The sequence below is a fragment of the Oryctolagus cuniculus genome, chromosome 1 (assembly GCF_051225735.1).
Source record: "Oryctolagus cuniculus isolate XC-2025 breed Fujian yellow rabbit chromosome 1, ASM5122573v1, whole genome shotgun sequence".
Taxonomy (NCBI): domain Eukaryota; kingdom Metazoa; phylum Chordata; class Mammalia; order Lagomorpha; family Leporidae; genus Oryctolagus; species Oryctolagus cuniculus.
The window spans coordinates 19,238,701-19,256,896 of NC_142867.1; the positions used below are offsets into that span (position 1 = coordinate 19,238,701).

The 18,196-nt window shown below is 48.8% G+C and overlaps 2 protein-coding genes across 17 annotated transcripts in view; one reads left to right on the plus strand and one right to left on the minus strand.

The window, feature by feature from the left end:
- The window catches only part of ATG13 (autophagy related 13), a 67,958-nt gene extending 63,369 nt beyond the window's left edge, over positions 1–4,589 (minus strand). For 4 of the 14 annotated variants that reach the window (XM_008270400.5, XM_002709080.6, XM_089327086.1 and 1 more), the window contains exons 1-2: positions 4,147–4,491; positions 3,717–3,832 (exon numbers count right to left, since the gene is read on the minus strand). The gene's annotated coding sequence lies outside the window, so the exon portion shown is untranslated. Of the gene's footprint in view, positions 1–3,716; positions 3,833–4,146 lie in introns of all 14 variants that reach the window. The other 10 variants (XM_089327122.1, XM_089327104.1, XM_008270368.5 and 7 more) reach the window with 6 other exon arrangements.
- Positions 4,590–4,782: 193 nt separating this feature from the next.
- HARBI1 (harbinger transposase derived 1) lies at positions 4,783–18,196 on the plus strand. Of its 3 annotated transcripts, none has more exons than XM_008270340.5 (3): positions 4,783–4,896; positions 5,556–6,354; positions 16,126–18,196. In XM_008270340.5, exons 2-3 carry the CDS (start codon positions 5,685–5,687, stop codon positions 16,503–16,505), a joined length of 1,050 nt encoding a protein of 349 aa, XP_008268562.1. In that variant the 5' UTR covers positions 4,783–4,896; positions 5,556–5,684; the 3' UTR covers positions 16,506–18,196. The 3 variants fall into 3 exon arrangements, with proteins under 3 accessions (XP_008268562.1, XP_089183297.1, XP_008268569.1); XM_008270347.5 differs by having other exon boundaries at positions 4,825–4,943; XM_089327171.1 differs by having other exon boundaries at positions 4,817–6,354; positions 16,091–16,228.

Genomic DNA, 18,196 nt, shown 5'->3' on the forward strand with positions numbered 1-18,196 from the left:
AAACAGTGAGAGAGAGAGAGACAGAAAAGTCTTCCTTCCATTGGTTCACTCCCCAAATGGCAGCAACGGCCAGGGCTACGCCAATCTGAAGCCAGGAGCTTCTTCCTGGTCTCCCAAGTGGGTGCAGGGGCCTAAGCACTTGGGCCATCTTCCACTGCTTTCCCAGTCACAGCCGAGAGCTGGATTGGAAGAGGAGTGGCTGGGACCAGAACCACTGCCTGTATGGGATGCCGGCGCCACAGGCAGAGGATTAACCCAGTGCGCCACGGCACCAACCCCAAATAATTCTTTTTAACAAAAAAAGATTTAAAACCCAAACTTTAGTTAGGTTTCTTGATTCCCCTTGGGACAAAAGGACTATACAGTTTCCTCTGAATCTTCCTGGCTACAGTACCTCTGTCCTAACTCCTGCTACTTACAGCTTTTATTCATCTCCACAATTCAATAAAGCAGCAGCAAGGAACAGAAACTCTAGGCACTTTTCCCCATTAAATCTATGCATAAAAAAAAATGGTAGTTCATGGAAATTCATCTTACTCATCTTGATACTCCACATTGGAAATCACCTCCAAGTTGTCCACACATAAATTTTAGATAAGCTCTGCTCAAGAATAAACTTTACTGAAGTGTATATATTTAAGACTCTCAAGCCCACATGAGGGGTCTTTAAAAAGTTGATAGAAAATGAGAATTATGGCCGGCGCCGCGGCTCACTAGGCTAATCCTCCGCCTAGCGGCGCCGGCACACCGGGTTCTAGTCCCGGTCGGGGCGCCGGATTCTGTCCCGGTTGCCCCTCTTCCAGGCCAGCCCTCTGCTGTGGCCAGGGAGTGCAGTGGAGGATGGCCCAGGTGCTTGGGCCCTGCACCCCATGGGAGACCAGGAAAAGCACCTGGCTCCTGGCTCCTGCCATCGGATCAGCGTGGTGCGCCGGCCGCAGCGCGCCGGCCACGGCGGCCATTGGAGGGTGAACCAACGGCAAAGGAAGACCTTTCTCTCTGTCTCTCTCTCTCACTGTCCACTCTGCCTGTCAAAAAAAAAAAAAAAAAGAAAAAAAAAAAAAAAAGAAAATGAGAATTATGAAAAACTTACGCTTGCATATATTTCAAAACTTTTGCATTAAACATTATTTCCATTTTTCTCAAACTTTTTGAAGTAACCTTAAGCCAAAAAGTCTGAAGCAATATAGTGTTACTCAAACCTGGACACCTTGAACTGAGTCATACAGATCACAAGTTAATGAGGGAGGAAAGGACAATAAAAAAATACAAGCGCCGGCGCCGCGGCTCACTAGGCTAATCTTCCGCCTTGCGGCGCCGGCACACTGGGTTCTAGTCCTGGTCGGGGCGCCAAATTCTGTCCCTGTTGCCCCTCTTCCAAGCCAGCTCTCTGCTGTGGCCAGGGAGTGCAGTGGAGGATGGCCCAAGTGCTTGGGCCCTGCACCCCATGGGAGACCAGGATAAGTACCTGGCTCCTGGCTCCTGCCATCAGATCGCCGCAGCGGCCATTGGAGGGTGAACCAACGGCAAAGGGAGACCTTTCTCTCTGTCTCTCTCTCACTGTCCACTCTGTTAAAAAAAAAAAAAAAAATACAAGCGAGATTTCCTGCCCACAGCTCCATCCAGGACACTTCCAGGACGCTTATATGACTGAACTCCACTTTGTTCACCTGATTCTTAATCCTGAAATACAATATCCTCTGGGGCCAGCGTTGTGGCATAACAGGTAAAACTGCCACACTGCAGTGCCAGCACCCCACATGGGCACCAGTTCAAGTCCCAGCTGCTCCACTTCCAATCCAGCTCCCTGCTGATGGCCTGGGAAAAACAAAAGAAGACGGCTCAAGTGCTTGGGCCCCTGCCACCCACGTGGGAGACCTGAATGAATCTCCTGGCTCCTGTCTGACCAAGCACTGGTCATTGGGGCCATCTAGGGTGTGAACTACTGCTTAGACAATCTAACTCTGACTTTGGCAATACATAAATAAATCATAAAGCAATTCAATCTGGAATGTTTTGTTCTTAAATATCTGTAGTATTTGTTTCAGGTTTCATAACTATTCATGAGGGAAAAATACAAATACAAAATAATCTGTTAGGTATCAGTAAAGAAAAACTCTGTAGGGGCCAATATTACAGCTTAGTGTTAAGCCACAGCCTGCAATGCTGGCATCCCACATGGGCGCCTGTTGGAAGTCCCAGCTGCTCTGCTTCTGACCCAGCTTCCGGCTAATGTGCCTAGAAAAGCAGCGGAGGATGGCCAGAGTGCTCGAGCCCCTGCACCCACATGGGAGACATGGAAGAAGCTCCCGCTCCTGGCTTTGGCCTGCCCCTGCAGCCATTTTAGAAGTGAACCAGTGTGTAGACGATCTCTCTCTCTCATTTTCTTTCTGTCTATAACTCTGCCTTTCAAATACATTAATAAATCCTTTTTTAAAAAAATAGGAAAACTCAGGGCTGGTGCTGTGGTGTAGCAGGTAAAGCCGCCACCTGCAGTTCCAGAATCCTATATGCACCCTAGTTCAAGGCTGCTCCACTTTCAATCCAGCTAATGTGCCTGGGAAAGTAGTGGAAGATGGTCCGAGTCCTCGGGCCCTTGCACCCATGTGGGAGACCCGGAAGAAGCTCCGGGCTCCTGGCTTTGGATCGGCCCTCCTCCATCCACTGCAGCCATTTGGGGAGTGAACCAGCAGACAGACAATCTCTCTCTCTCTCTGTAACTCTGCCTTTCAAATAAATGAATAAGTCTTTAAAAAAAAAAAAAAAAGGAAGCCGGCGCCGTGGCTCAATAGGCTAATCCTCCACCTTGCGGCGCCGGCACACCGGGTTCTAGTCCCGGTTGGGGCGCCGGATTCTGTCCCGGTTGCCCCTCTTCCAGGCCAGCTCTCTGCTATGGCCAGGGAGTGCAGTGGAGGATGGCCCAGGTGCTTGGGCCCTGCACCCCATGGGAGACCAGGAAAAGCACCTGGCTCCTGGCTCCTGCCAGGATCAGTGCGGTGCGCCGGCTGCAGCGGCGGCCATTGGAGGGTGAACCAGCGGCAAAAGGAAGACCTTTCTCTCTCTGTCTCTCTCTCTCACTGTCCACTCTGCCTGTCAAAAAAAAAAAAAAAAAAGGGAAACTCTGTGGTTTGTAACATGAAATTTCAGTCTCAACATTTGCCATCGCCTTCTGATCGTTATACCCAATGGGGCACACTTTGAAAATAGTGCACGAATTAACTGTGCCCAACTCCCTACAGTTTAATGACAAGTCGTTTCCACACATATTCATCACCCACTGCGTACTAAAAGTATTGTCAGGAGTCAGGATTCTATCCCACAAGCGTGTATACGCCTTCTCCTCATCTGGAAAATAGTTGAAATTCAAAGAAACCAAACAGCTTTGCAGTGTGGTTGGTCCCCATGTCCAAGGGACTAGCACTGTCAAAACACTTAACAAACCGGGAAGTTCATTCAGTGTCCAGGAAGCGTCTGCGGTTGCTCGGTACTTAACGGAATAAGGCAGGTGTCCCATCCAGTCAGCAACTCTAGGAGGTGAATGTTTTAATTCCTTCCCCGCACCCACCCTTTCTTGCGGCTGTGGGGCGGCCAGAGCAGGAAGAAACACTGAAAGTGAAATGCTACCTCCAACTGATCGGACCAACGGGGAGCTAACTCCCTGGGAGGGTGAAAATGGAGAGCAGTTAGGGGACCGCCCGACAAGGCGCTCGGCCACTTACCCAGAGATGCATTCAACGAGAAGGGATCGCGGGTGTCCACGGGCCGTTCCACTGCCGGTAAGAAGACAGTCGTGAGCCTTGGGTCCCCTCTGTCACTAGTCACCAGTCACCCTCACCTACACGCGGAGTACATATTCGGCGCTCAGCAAACGAGAACCTCCATCGGCACCCAACCCCCCACCAACGACCTCCGGGAAGCTTGACGACCCAACCCAAAGGGCCGCGAATGCGGAGACGCAAGCCCGGACTAGGAACCATCGGGGACCGGTGGGGCCCACGGACACCCGGCTTCCCCCGAGAAAACCCGACCGCTCAGGGCACGCAACCGCAGCTCGTCCAGCAGAAGGAAGCCGACAGGCCGCAGAGCCACGGCCTCCCACCCGGGGGCGCTGAGAGATGCGGGGGTATCCGCGCACCCCGAAGTTGGTACCTGCGAAGCTGCGGCACAGACAGCGGCTCGGGACTCTCATTACGGAGGCCCGGGCCTGGGGCCGGCCAGCCGCGCGTCCTAGCTGACGGGTCCGCGCTCCGGCGCCGCAGGGACAGCACAGGTCGCGGCTGGGATACCTCACGCTCCGGCGTCTCCCGGCTCGAAGGCCTACAGCGTTTCGCTCTCAGCACTGCGCGAGCTGTCGCCCTCAGGTCGACTGGCGCTACTCAGGGCTGCCGTCGCCAGTCAAGCGATCAGTGCTGCTCCAAGCCCGGCAACCGATCGTCTCCCGGCGCCGCCATCGTTAGTGTTTGTTTTCATCCGCTTGGGTGAAGGCGCGAGGCGGGGAGAGGCGGAGGAAGAGGGCTATGGGGGAAATCCAGCTGTCTAACCTGAGCCGCACTTTCGTTACAGCGTGGACGCCTTATTTAAATCCTTTGTTCCTTGAAATCTCCATCAAGGTCATTTACATTCTATATAAGCCCTCTTGCCCAAATTTCTAAGCTCCTCAGAAGACGAGAAAGGCGGAAAGAGGAGGCCTTTGAAAGGGTGAGACCGTCTGAGCCGTGTGTAGAATGTGCGGTGCCGAACCGCAGGCCGCGGCGACAGCGGCAGTGAGGACGCGGCCCGGGGCGGGCGCTGACGTGGAGGGGGCGGGGCCGCTGTTGCGCGCCGTGGCGGCGGAGGGAGGCCGGACCGGCTGGCTGGGTGGGTGGGGAGTGTGGCTGGTAACCTGGCATCCGCAGAGAGGTGGGTGACTGGCCGTGGATGGCGTTGAGTGTCCGACGCAACCAGACGTTGGTATCCATTTTTAAGACGCCTTTTCAAGGTGGCGGAGTCGCTTCCCCAACCCCTCTTCTCTGCTTGGCTTCCAACTTCCTTACTTCTTAGACCGCAGCCCCGCGATTTGGATTTCTTGGCGTGAAGGAAAAGCCTGTTTGTTACGGCGTCCAAGTGTCCCCCACCTGGCGGGGTCAGGGTCTGGTTTCGCTCTTTGCTATCTGCCGCCTCCTCCCTTGGGAGGCTGGTTTGAGCACACCCTCACGTCTGTCCTGCGCTTATCAAGTGAAGCCAGAGGCTTTGGATCACGAACCCCCCTGTGACTAATCCTTACCGAAGGTCGTTAGGACTTACGTCAACTGCTTCGTGACCCGCATAGTTAGGAGCAGGCCTCTTTGACATTGTCAACGATTATGCCCTCACCTCCATTCATCTTTTGCTGTTCTCGGTTGAACTCGCAGGCGTTAAACGAACCACCAACATGAAACTCCCATTGCCCTAAAAACCAGAGCGAACCCGTCCTGCAGCCACGAGTGGGTGGAGAAAACCCCAGAATTCGAAGTACAGCGTCTTGTGCCGGAACGAACACTCTTGTAGATTTCTAATGCTTTTTATGTTAACCTTTACAGAGAGAAGATTATAAATGCCAGGACCATGTAAGTGGTGGTTAAATACCTTAAATTCCTTCTTGCACCAACATCGTCCCTGGAAGAGTTCAGGAACAGTAGCAGAGAGGAGAGACTGCACCCGCGGGTGCCATGGCTATACCCATCACGGTGCTGGACTGTGATCTCTTGCTGTATGGCCGAGGTCACCGGACACTGGACCGCTTTAAGCTGGATGATGTGACCGATGAGCACCTGATGTCCATGTATGGGTTTCCTCGGCAGTTCATTTATTACTTAGTGGAGCTCCTAGGAACCAGTCTTTCTAGACCTACTCAGCGATCCAGGGCTATTAGCCCAGAGACGCAGATCCTCGCGGCCTTGGGCTTTTACACCTCGGGCTCCTTCCAGACCCGCCTGGGAGATGCTATTGGAATCAGCCAGGCCTCCATGAGTCGCTGCGTTGCCAATGTCACCGAAGCGCTGGTGGAAAGGGCCTCCCAGTTCATTCGCTTTCCGGCCGACGAAGCCTCCACACAAGCTCTGAAGGATGAATTCTACGGGCTCGCAGGGATGCCGGGGGTCATAGGGGTGGTTGACTGCCTGCATGTGGCAATCAAGGCACCCAATGCCGAAGACCTCTCCTACGTGAACCGCAAGGGGCTGCATTCCTTAAACTGCCTGATGGTGTGTGACATCCGAGGGGCCCTGATGACCGTGGAGACAAACTGGCCGGGCAGCCTACGGGACTCCGCCGTGCTGCAGCAGTCCGCTCTCAGTCGGCACTTGGAAGCCGGGTTGCACAAAGGTAGCTGGCTCCTTGGTAAGTTTGCAGGGGTGAAGCTTGGGAAGCTGTGTAAGAGTCGCAGGGTAGCAGGAAACTAGTTCAGGCTCAGGCTCAGCCCTGTCACTGCTTTGTGAGATCCCGGGGAGAACTCCCTGAGCTCTACTTTATTAAAAAGCAACATTTAAAAACCGCTTGGCAAAACTTCAGAACATATTATTTGACCTAGCTCTTCCACTTCTAGGAATTTGACGTAGATACACACACACATAGATTTAATTATTTGAAAGACATAGTTACAGAGAGAAAGAGGGAAGAGAGAGGTCTTCCATCCACTGGTTCACTACCCACGTGGCCACAACAGCCGAAGCTGGGCCAGGACAAAGCCAGGAGCTTCTTCCCATGTGGGTGCCAGAGTCCAAGGACTTGCGCCATCCTCTGCTGCTTTCCCAGGCACATTAGTAGGGAGCTGGATTGGAAGTGGAGCAGCCGGCACTTGAATCGGTGCCCATATGAGATGCTGGTGTCACAGGCGGTGGCTTAACCCATTAGGCCACACTGCTGGCTCCAGAGATACATATTTCTAAATATACAAAATTGCATACAAGAATTTACATTAGAGGGGACCGGTGCTGTGGCACAGCAGGTTAAAGCCACGGCTTGCAGTGCTGGCATCCAGTATGGGTGCCAGTTCTAGTCCCGGCTGCTCCACTTCTGATCTTGCCCCTGCTAATGTGCCTGGTACAGTAGCAAGAGATGGCCCAGGTCCCTGGACCCCTGCACCCATCTAGGAGACCTGGAAGAAGCTCCTGACTCCTGGCTTCAGATCTGCCCAGCTCCAGCTGTTGTGGCTATTTGGGGAGTGGACTGGCAGATAGAAGACTTTTCTCTCTCTCTAACTCTGCCTTTCAAACAAATAAATAAATCTTACAAAAAAAAAAAAGCCCAAATTATTTATTTACTTGAAAGGCAAAAGGCAGAGTGACAGTGGGGGAGAGTCAAAGAAAGATCATCCATTTCCTGGTTTACTTACAAAATACCCACAGTAGCCAGGGCTGGGCCAGGCTGAAGCCAGGGACCTGGAATTCCGTTCAGGTGGCAGGAACCCAAGTCCTTGGGCCATCATTCTTGGCTTCCCAGGTGCATTGGCAGAAAGGTAGAGAAGCCTGGATATGAATGGCCACTATAGGATGGCCTGCAGGTGCCCCAAAATGCAGCTTAACCTCCTTTGCTCCTGCCCCAAGCCTTAACTTTTTAAAAAAATATTTTATTTATTTATTTATTGAGAGTTAGAGTTATACACAGAGGGAGAGACAGAGAGAAAGGTCTTCCATTCACTGGTTCACTCCCTAAATGGCCATAACAGCTGGAGCTGGGCTGATCCAAAGCCAGAAGCCTGGAGCTTCTTCTAGATCTCCCAAATGGGTGCAGGGACCTAAGGACTTGGGCCGTCTTCCACTGCTTTTCCAGGTCATAACAGAGAGCTGGACCGGAAGAGGAGTAGCCAGGACCCTAACGCACCCATGTGGGATGCCAGCGCTGTAGGCAAAGGCCCAGCCCACTACACCATGGTGCTGCCCCCCCGCCTTAATTCTTATCATCTGAAAATAACACCAACAGCAGTAATATTATGAGGATTAAGTAATGTATGGGGGGGGCAATGCTGTGGTGTAGCACTTGTGGGGTGTCTCACAGAACAGCAGTTTTAAAATTTTAACTGCCAGGTTCAAGGGGCTTACCACTGCTGGCTAAATTCCTCACAGCTGTGCAGTCACCTCAGTTCATCCTAAGTAACAAATGGTTTCCTACTTATATCACTAAGCCGCGGGTTTCAACAGGACGGGAGAGATTGGTGGAATGAATTCCTGCCGTAAGAACTTTAGGGCAGCTGGCGCCGCGGCTCACTAGGCTAATCCTCCGCCTTGCGGCGCCGGCACACCGGGTTCTAGTCCCGGTCGGGGCGCCGGATTCTGTCCCGGTTGCCCCTCTTCCAGGCCAGCTCTCTGCTGTGGCCCGGGAGTGCAGTGGAGGGTGGCCAGGGAGTGCAGTGGAGGATGGCCCAAGTCCTTGGGCCCTGCACCCCATGGGAGACCAGGAGAAGCACCTGGCTCCTGCCATCGGATCAGCGCGGTGCGCTGGCCGCAGCGGCCATTGGAGGGTGAACCAACGGCAAAAGGAAGACCTTTTCTCTGTCTCTCTCTCTCACTGTCCACTCTGCCTGTCAAAAAAAAAAAAAGGAAAAGAAAAGAACTGAAGGGCACTGTCTACTATCATTGCAAATAGATTTCATTGTTACAGTCACCAGTGGGAAAATATCTTCATTTGATACTTTATTACAAACTTTCTGCATATTACTTTTTTTTTTTTTGAAGATTTGTTTATTTGAAAAGCAGAGTTACAGAGAGGCAGAGGCAGAGAGAGACAGAGAGAGGTCTTCCATCCACTGGTTCACTCCCCAGATGACTACAGCAGCAAGTGCTGGGCCATTCCAAAGCCAGGAGCCAAAAGCTTCCTCTGGGTCTCCCACGCAGGTGCAGGGTCTCAAGCGCTTGGGCCGTCTTCCACTGCTTTCCCTGGGCATAGCAGAGAGCAGGATTATAAATGGAGCAACCAAGACTCAAACCAGTGTCCAGATGGGTTGCTGGCACTGCAGGCTGTGGCTTTACCTACTGTGCCACAGCACTGGCCCCAACAAATGCTGTCTTGTATATGACCTGGTGTGAGAGATGAAAAGATACATTAGAGTAGAAGACCTTTCTTTGCAGGTTACTAATCATTTCCACACTACACCTACACAGCACAGTGCCTAACATGATGTAAGTGCTCAGAAAACATACTCTTTATTTCAGGCATGGAAAGCCAAGGCACTCTGGCAAAAAGATCTCTGTGAGTGAGATCCCAGTGGAAAGAACAGGTCTTCAAAGAGGGAGGTGCCTTTCTCTGAAGGGAGGAGAGAACCTCCACTTTGACTATGACCTTGTCTAAACAAGATAAGAGTTGGAGAACTCAAGGGGCTTCCATAGCCTTGGAAACTCATGACTGGTGCATAGGGAGATTATTGATGCCATAAACAGGAGTGTCAATTTGTAAAGTCAACAACAGGAGTCACTGTGCACTTACTCCTCATGTAGGATCTCTGTCCTTAATGTGCTGTACACTGAGGCTTAATGCTATAACGAGTACTCAAACAGTATATTTCACTTTGTGTTTCTATGGGGGTGCAAACGATTGAAATCTTTACTTAATGTACACTAAACTGATCTTCTGTAAAAAAAAAAAAAAAAAAAGAAATTATCAATTCCCAACTTGACTCTCACTGGGATTAAACATGACAATAGGTCTGATCTGATTTCATCATGATTTAAAAAAAAATCATCTATTATTTTTCACTTTATGTTTCTGTGTGGGAACAAACTGTTGAAATCCTTACTTAAGGTATACTAAGCTGATCTTCTGTATATTAAGATAATCGAAAATTAATCTTGATGTGAATGGAAGGGGAGAGGGAGTGGGAAAGGGGAGGGTTGTGGATGGGAGGGACGGTATGGGGGGGAAAGCCATTGTAATCCATGAGTCGTACTTTGGAAATTTATATTCATTAAATAAAAGATAAAAAAAAAAAAAAACATACTCTTTAACATACTTTCTGAAACATTAAAAAGAAATTTCCCAGGGTTTGGTGTTGTGGTATAGTGGGTAAAGCCACTGCCTGCGATGCTGGCATTCCAAATGGCTGTTGGTTCAAGTCCCAGCTGCTCCACTTCCAATTCAGCTCGCTGCTAACGGCCTAGGAAAAGCAGTGGAAGGTGGCCCAAGTGCTTGGACCCCTTGTCCCATGTGGGAGTCCTGGAGGAGGCTCTTGACTCCTGGTATCAGCATGGCCTGGCCCCAGCCATTGTGGCCATCTGGGGAGTGAACGAGCAGATGGCACTCTCTGCCCCTCTCTGACTCTGACTTTGAAATCAATCAATCAATCAATCTTAAAAGTCTTTGCTCAGTGATTTTTTTTAAAAGATTTTTTTTTTTTATTTGAAAGTCACAGATACAGAGAGAGGAGAGGAGAGAAAAGAGAGAAAGAGAGAGAAATCTTCTATCTGCTGGTTCACTCCCCAGATGGCTGTAGTGGCCACTGCTTTCCCAGGCTATTAGCAGGGAGCTGGATTGGAGGTAGAGCAGCTGGGACTAGAACCAGCACGCATATGGGATGCCGGCACCGCAGGTGGAAAATTAACCCACTATGCCACAGGAAGAGGATTACCCTACTATGCCACAGTGCTAGCCTTACTTTATTTATTTTTTTAAAGATTTATTTTTATTTATTTGAAAGGCAGAGTTACAAAGAGAGGTAGAGACAGAGAGGAATTCCAGGTGCTGGTTCACTTCCCAGTTGGCTGCAATGGCCAGAGCTGAGCCGATCCGAAGCCAGGAGCTTTTCCCGGGTCTCCCATGTGGGTGCAAGGGCCCAAGGACTTGGGCCATCTTCTACTGCTTTCCCAGGCCATAGCAGGGAGCTGGATTGGAAGTGGACCAGCCAGTTCTAGAACTGGAGCCCATATGGGATTCTGGTACTGCAGGCGGTGGCTTTACCCGCTATGCCACAACGCTGGCCCAGCCGGCCTCACTTTGAAGTAGTTTCTTTGCATTATTTGCATAGTTGACAATCAGAAAAACTCTGGCAAATTTTTATGTACTTTTCTGATTCCCGTCTCTGCACAGAGTGGAGAGATGTTTATTTCAGCAATGTTTAACTGATGTTTAATTAGGCTAATTTTGATACCTGGTCTAGTGAGAGACCCTAACTAAACTAGGAAGGTGTATCCCTAGAAATTGAAGTTGTAAAGCTTGTATTTATTTATTTTGTTAAAGATCTATCTATTTGAAAGGCTGAGTCAGAGAGAGGAAGAGGCAGAGAGATCTTCCATCCACTGATTCACTCCCCCAAACTACCACAATGGCCAGACCCGGGATGATCCGAAGCCAGGAGCCAGGAGCCTCTTCTGGGTCTCCCATGCAGTTGTAGGGGCCCAAGCACTTAGGCCATCTTCCACTGCCTTCCCTGGCCATTAGCAGAGAGCTGGGTCAGAAGAGGAGCAACCAGGATTCAAACCAGCGCCCATATGGGATGCCAGCACTGCAGGCCATGGTTTTACCTGCTACACCACACCGCCAGCCCTGACCTGTGTCGCTCCCCCTCTTCGTGGAGGAACGACACAGGACCCTGCGCTGTTCTTTCGTCTGCTCGGCCCTTCCCGGGTTTGCTGCTGGTTCTTCCCGGGTTGGCTACTATCCCTTCCACCTCCGTGGAAGGGCAGTTCCCCCTGGCCACATTCCCCACTTCCGCAGGGGAGCGGCACACCACCGGCCGGCTTTCTCGGGGGCTGCACAGGTGTTCCTTCAGATGTTCCCCTTAGATGTTCCTCGTGAATGCCGTCTCTCTCCTCCTTTATAGTCCTCCTCCGCCAATCCTAACTCGGCTGCCCACACGCCGAGTACGCTGCTCTCCTCCAATCAGGAGCAGGTCCTACAGTTTATTGGTTGAACTGGAGGCAGCTGCGTAGAAGCTGTTTTCTCCTCTCCCAGCGCCATATTGTGGGAGAGCAGATGCATAAAATAAGTCTTAATTCCAGTAACTCAGTCTAGTCCGGGTTGCTTCCCCACAGACCTGTCTTTCTTTCTTTCTTTTTTTTTTTTTTTTAGATTTATTTATTTATTTGAAAGAGTTATGGAGAGAGGGAAATGCGCGCATGTGCGCGCGCACACACACACACACACACACACACACAGAACGAGAGAGAATCTGCCATCTGCTGGTTCACTCCCCAGATGGCTGCAATGGCCAAAGGTGAGCCAGACTAAAGCCAGGAGCCAGGAACTTCTTGCAAGTCTCTTGTGTGGACGTAGGGGCCCAAGTACTTGGGCCATCTTCCTCTGCTTTTCCCAGGCCCTTAACAGGGAGCTGCATGGGAAGTGGAACAGCCAGTACTTGATCCGGTGCCCATATTGAATGCTAGCATCATAGGTGGCGGCTTTATGGGCTGCACCACAATGCTGGCCCTGAAAGTTGTGAAAATTGAATCCCTTCGTACTCTCAGTTCTGGTGCAGCCAGTCCTGTTTGAAAGTCTGCATGAGCTCTAACAGGAAAAACTAATGTGAAAATCTCTGATTAGTGTAGTTTTTTTGTTGTTGTTGTTTTTTGTTTTTTGTTTTTTGACAGGCAGAGTGGACAGTGAGAGAGAGAGACAGAGAGAAAGATCTTCCTTTTGCCATTGGTTCACCCTCCAATGGCCGCCGCAGCCAGCGCACTGCGGCCAGCGCACCGCGCTGATCCGATGGCAGGAGCCAGGTACTTATCCTGGTCTCCCGTGGGGTGCAGGGCCCAAGCACTTGGGCCATCCTCCACTGCACTCCCAGGCCACAGCAGAGGGGCAACCGGGACAGAATCCGGCGCCCCGACCGGGACTAGAACCCGGTGTGCCGGCACCACAAGGCGGAGGATTAGCCTAGTGAGCCACGGCGCCGGCCTGATTAGTGTAGTTTTTCACAAATTTTCAAAGTCCAAAGAATCATCTGGGTAACTACTCTAATTATTTTACTTATTTGAAAGATGGTGATAGACAGAGAGACATCTCCCATCCACTGGTTCACTCCCCAGATCCCGGCAACAGCCCAAAGCTAGGAACATGAAACTCCATCTGGGTCTCCCATGTGGGTGGCAGGAACCCAGAAGGCAGAAGTGCTACCTTCCTTTATGTTAGAGAGAGAGAGAGTCAGAGACGGAGATTACATAATGAATTGTATCTCAAGAACACCATCTGATAATGGAATAGCTCCAGATGTATCAAGTCTAGAACTGTGACCCCTTCACATGTTTTCACCTGGTGTCATCCCTTCCTCTCCTCCTTACTCTCATCTGCTCATCCCTTCAGACTGTGTTACCTAAATTCCCCTCTAAATATACCTGCTCCTGTGAACATTGCAGCCGGAGTTTTTAGCTTTTCATCTCTTGGCCTGGTCCTGTTAAGCAGCTTTGGCTAAGATCTGCCAGAATGTCTTGTGGATGACTGATCATATAAGCAATTGTAATCTGTTTAGCAATTCTGATCCTAATCCCCTCCTGAGTGTCTGTTTCTCAGCGATGCTTGGATTATAACCAGTTAAAGACGGTGGAACATTTTACAAAAAGGTCTGCATTAACTAGCTGGTCCTGCATCTCTCTCCCCACTGAAGACGCGTACTGTTTCTTGGAGAAACATTCACAAACAGTAGCTCTGTGTTTAGCATTCACCTTAGGTGTTTACCCTATTCTCATTTACAGCCTTAAACCATTGTTTTATGACTCTGAGTCTGACATTAGCATTTGGTGACTAATCTCCTTCCTTTGCCTGATATATTAAAGGGTGGCTGACATATATTTTGATCTTCTCATTTGCAAAATGAGTTTAATATCTAACGTGGCAGAATTGGGATTGGATAATAAGAGTTATTTTTGAAGTGCTAGCATAGTTTCTGCTACATAGTAGGTGCTCACTGAGTCATAGGTATTATTTTTCCTAGTGTTTACAGCATCAGTTTCCTAAATTCAGGATTTAGTTGGCATGAGTTCAATTAAAAGATTAGCTTATATTTAGAAGAACAAAGAGTCAGCTAAATATAAATTTTGAAAGTCTTCTGACGTTTCTTCAGTATTTACAGCTAATCTAGTTTCTGAAATGCAAGCTCCTAAAGAAAGGAGTCCCATATGTTTGGAACAGTGCCTGGCACTGTCTGAACAGTCTGGAACTATTTACCAAAATTGATGGTGGGTCAGGAGCACAGTAATTGTGCAAGTTGGTACTCTAGAGCCTAATTGTCTCAAATTTCTAGGAGCTCTTGCCTCTGTGTGAGACATTGTATCTGCCAGGCCTGGTGAGTCAGGACAATTAAACATTATAGAAACATTGTGCTGCTGTATTAGGACACTGCAAACCAGTTTTGTTTGTTTTTGTTAGCACTTCCCAGGATTATTGGATAAGGAGGTGATGTAAGGTGACTTGTGTGTATTATTTTAATTGACTTCTGATTTCATTTCCTTATTGCTATTACTGTTTGCTTCATTATGTTTATGTTCCCCTTGTTAATGTAAAATTCTTTCAGTTCCTCTGTTACAGAGGCTTGGTTCTAGTGACTGTAGTGTTTAGAAAGGCAGAACAACTGGGTTTTGATTTCTCCCAAAAATATAGGGACTTTTAGTCTCCTCACCCCTGGAGATAAATTATTAATATCCATGAAATACTCTAAAATCCCTAGGAAATGCTTTCAGACCTGGAACTTTATTTTATTTTTAAAATGTATTTTTCTCTTTCTCTTTTTAATTTGAAAGGCAGAGAAACAGAGAGAGCAAGAGTGAGCTCTTCATCCACTGGCTGATTCCCCAAATGCCTGCAGCAGCCAGGGCTGGGCCAGACTGAAGCCAGGAGCCCAGAATACACTCAGGGTCTCCTGCGTGGGTGGCAGGGATCCAAATATTGGAGCCATCATCTGCTGCCCTCCTAGGGTGTAGTTAGCAGGGAGGTGGTTCCAGAAGCAGAGGAGCTGGGACTAGAACTACCAGGCACTCTGAAATGGGGTATGGGCATCCCAAGTGGCATCTTAAGTTTGATGCCAAACACCCAGTCTGCAGAGACCTGAAATTTTAGTGGTAAAGTTGGAAATGTTTTTGGGATTTCCTGGGAGAATTCTTTTTTCTCTCTTACACTCTTGCTCTTTAGAGATACTGAAGATTGGCATGCTATTTGATAGTTGTTATTTTGCCTTTTATTGAATAATCTGAATTTGGAAAATCCAGGAATTTTATTGCCTCCAATGCCTTCATCTCCTTCTACATTCTTTCATATTTGGCTTTCTTTAGCTATCAGCTTTTCCCTGTGTTGGGTTTTTCATTTATTTATTTATTTTAAAATATTGATTGATTGATTTGAAAGTCAGATTTACTCAGGGCAGGGAGAGAGAGATATCTTCCATCTGCTGGTTCACTCCCTAAATGGCTGCAACAGCCAGGCCAAACCCAGGTGCTTCTTCCCGGTCTCCCATGTGGGCACAGGGGACCAAGGACTTGGGATATCCTCTGTTGCTTTCCTAGGCACATTAGCAGGGAGCAGGATTGGAAGTGGAACAGCCAGGACTCGAATCAGCATATATATGGGATGCTGGTGGCATGCATATGGGATGCTGGCAGGTGGAGGTTTAACCCGCTATACCACAGCACTGGCCCCTGTTTTATTTATTTATTTTTAAATAGTCATTTATTTAAAAGGCAGAGCTACAGAGAGAGAGAGCCAGATCTTCCATTTACTGGTTCACTCCCCAGATGGCTACAACAGCTAGGGCTAGGCCAGGCTGAAGCCAGGAGGTTTATGGGCCCAAAGACTAGGGTTATCCTATGCTGCCTTCCCAGGCACATTAGCAGGGAGCTGGATCTGAAGTGGAGCAGCCAGACTTGAACTAGTGTGCGTATGAGATGCTGGGGGCTACAGGCTGTGGGTTTAACCTGCTGAGCCACAACACTGCTGCCCTCCCACCCCTCCTTGGTTTTAACTAAGGATATTCTCAGGAGAGACACAAGACTTCCTGTTCATGACATTGGCAGGTTTGCTTTTTACCCCAGCATTGACCTGTTCATTTTTCTGTGTGATTTGGCTCCAGAGGCCATTGTATTTTCTTATATGTGCTTTAAAATATCACTTTAAATGTAAATGTGTGTTTCTAAATATCACTTCTTGTTTGTTTTCCAATTAGAATCACTTCTATTTCCTTCGGGCCTTCTCCCACAGGTGACAGCTCCTTCTTTCTCCGCACTTGGCTCATGACCCCGCTTCACATTCCTGAAACTCCAGCTGAATATCGCTACAACATGGCCCATTCCGCAACGCACAGTGTTATCGAGAAGACGTTCCGAACCCTCTGCTCCCGATTCCGCTGCCTGGACGGATCCAAGGGGGCACTGCAGTACTCTCCAGAGAAGTCCAGTCATATCATCCTGGCTTGCTGTGTCCTCCACAACATCTCCCTGGAGCACGGGATGGACATTTGGTCCTCTCCAATGACAGGACCCGTAGACCAGCCCCCTGAGGAAGAGTTTGAGCACATGGAGTCCCTGGACTTAGAGGCTGACCGTATCCGACAGGAGCTGATGCTTGCTCATTTTAGTTAATGTGGTGGAAGGTAGGGAGAAGGAAGACTTTCCAGGAGTTGTGACGGGTTTCCCCCCTCACCACCCTTGACGTGGTGCCATGACCTACTTGGGATACACTGACGTTTAATCTGTGTTTTAGAAGGGGTGGGTCCATGCCAGACTATTGTGAGTCAGTTGCACATATATTAACTAAACTAAAACCAAGACAGCAGTCCTGTACTATCCAGTGAACTCCAGCTCGAGCTCCACTCAGTTGAAAGCTTACTGGTTACAAGCATTTACAATTATGCCAGCAAAGTCACAGAAAAAGGGAAAATAGGATACAGCCAAAATATTTTTTGAGTTTCAGTTATCTAGGGATTTCAAATGAAAGCAGCATTTGTCCCAGTCTGAGTATATTTTAGTTTTTCTACTTTATGGCATAATCTGAGACAAATGTGAAGAGTGAATTTAAGTCAGGAAATGCTCTTTTGACGTAAGTCAGTGGCTACTAATCTGGGTTTGCAGCTTTGTGTTTTTTCCTTTTTTAAAAAGTATTTATTTTAAGAGGCAGAGACACACACAGAGCTCCCATTTGCTGGTCCACTTTCCGAGTGCCTGCAAAGCTGGGACTAGGCTGGACTGAAGCTGGGAACTAGGAACTCAGTCGAGGTCTCCCACATGCGTGGCAAGAACTCAATTACTTGGGCCACCACCACTGCCTCCCAGGCTCCACGTTAGCTGGGTGCTGGAATCAGGAGCCGGAGCCGGGTATTGAACCCAGGTACTCCAGGCCAAATGCACACTCCCTGTTTTTGCTTTTGAGATGCTGTTAAAGAAAGTCTAAAACTTCCACTTTTGACTGTCTGCAATAATTGGATTTAGACTTAGTTCCTAGCAGGCACATCTGAATTCCGTCCCCCATTTCTAAAACTGAGTCAGAGTTAGAGGCTAAATGGGCTGAAGAATCAAATTAGCTTACACATGACAATTCAAACATAAATTAGCAAGACTGATACTTCATAGAGAGTATAAAGACCCCGATAGATTGATGGGCAAAGGAAATTCTCCCAGGGTTAGATAGCTCACATCTAACTAGTGCACGTTTCTTAGGATGTTAGAATGCTTGTTTGGTCATTTTGTTTTGAAATTCTTTGTACAGAGGAAGATTTATTGAATGAAATAGGCATGTGGAAGTATTAAAAAAGGAGAGGTAAAAGGAATGTGATTTCTGGGTTTGAAAATAATTCTGGAGTTGGACATTGGATATCTTATATGCAGTGATGGACAGAATGTCTCAGGAAATAAGTAATTCCCTAGCAAGTCTTGTTCTAAAATTACAGTGATGTGAAAATAACTTAATTGGGGGCTGGTGCTGTGGCATAGCAGGTAAAGCCACCACCTGCAGTGCCAGCATCCTATATGGGTACCAGTTCAAGACCCGGCTGCTCTGCTTCCAATCCAGCTCTGCTATGGCCTGGGAAAACAGTGGAGGATGGCCCAAGGACTTGGGCCCCTGCACCAGTGTGGGAGACCCGGAAGATACTCCTGGCTCCTGGCTTTGGATCGGCCCAGCTCTGGCCATTGCAGCCAACTGGGGAGTGAACCAGCAGATGGAAGATCCTCTGCCTCTGCCTCTGCCTCTGCCTCTGTGTAACTCTGCCTTTCAAATAAATAAATAAATCTAAAAAAAAAAAAGGTTAAAAAATAACCTAATTGGAATAATGAAA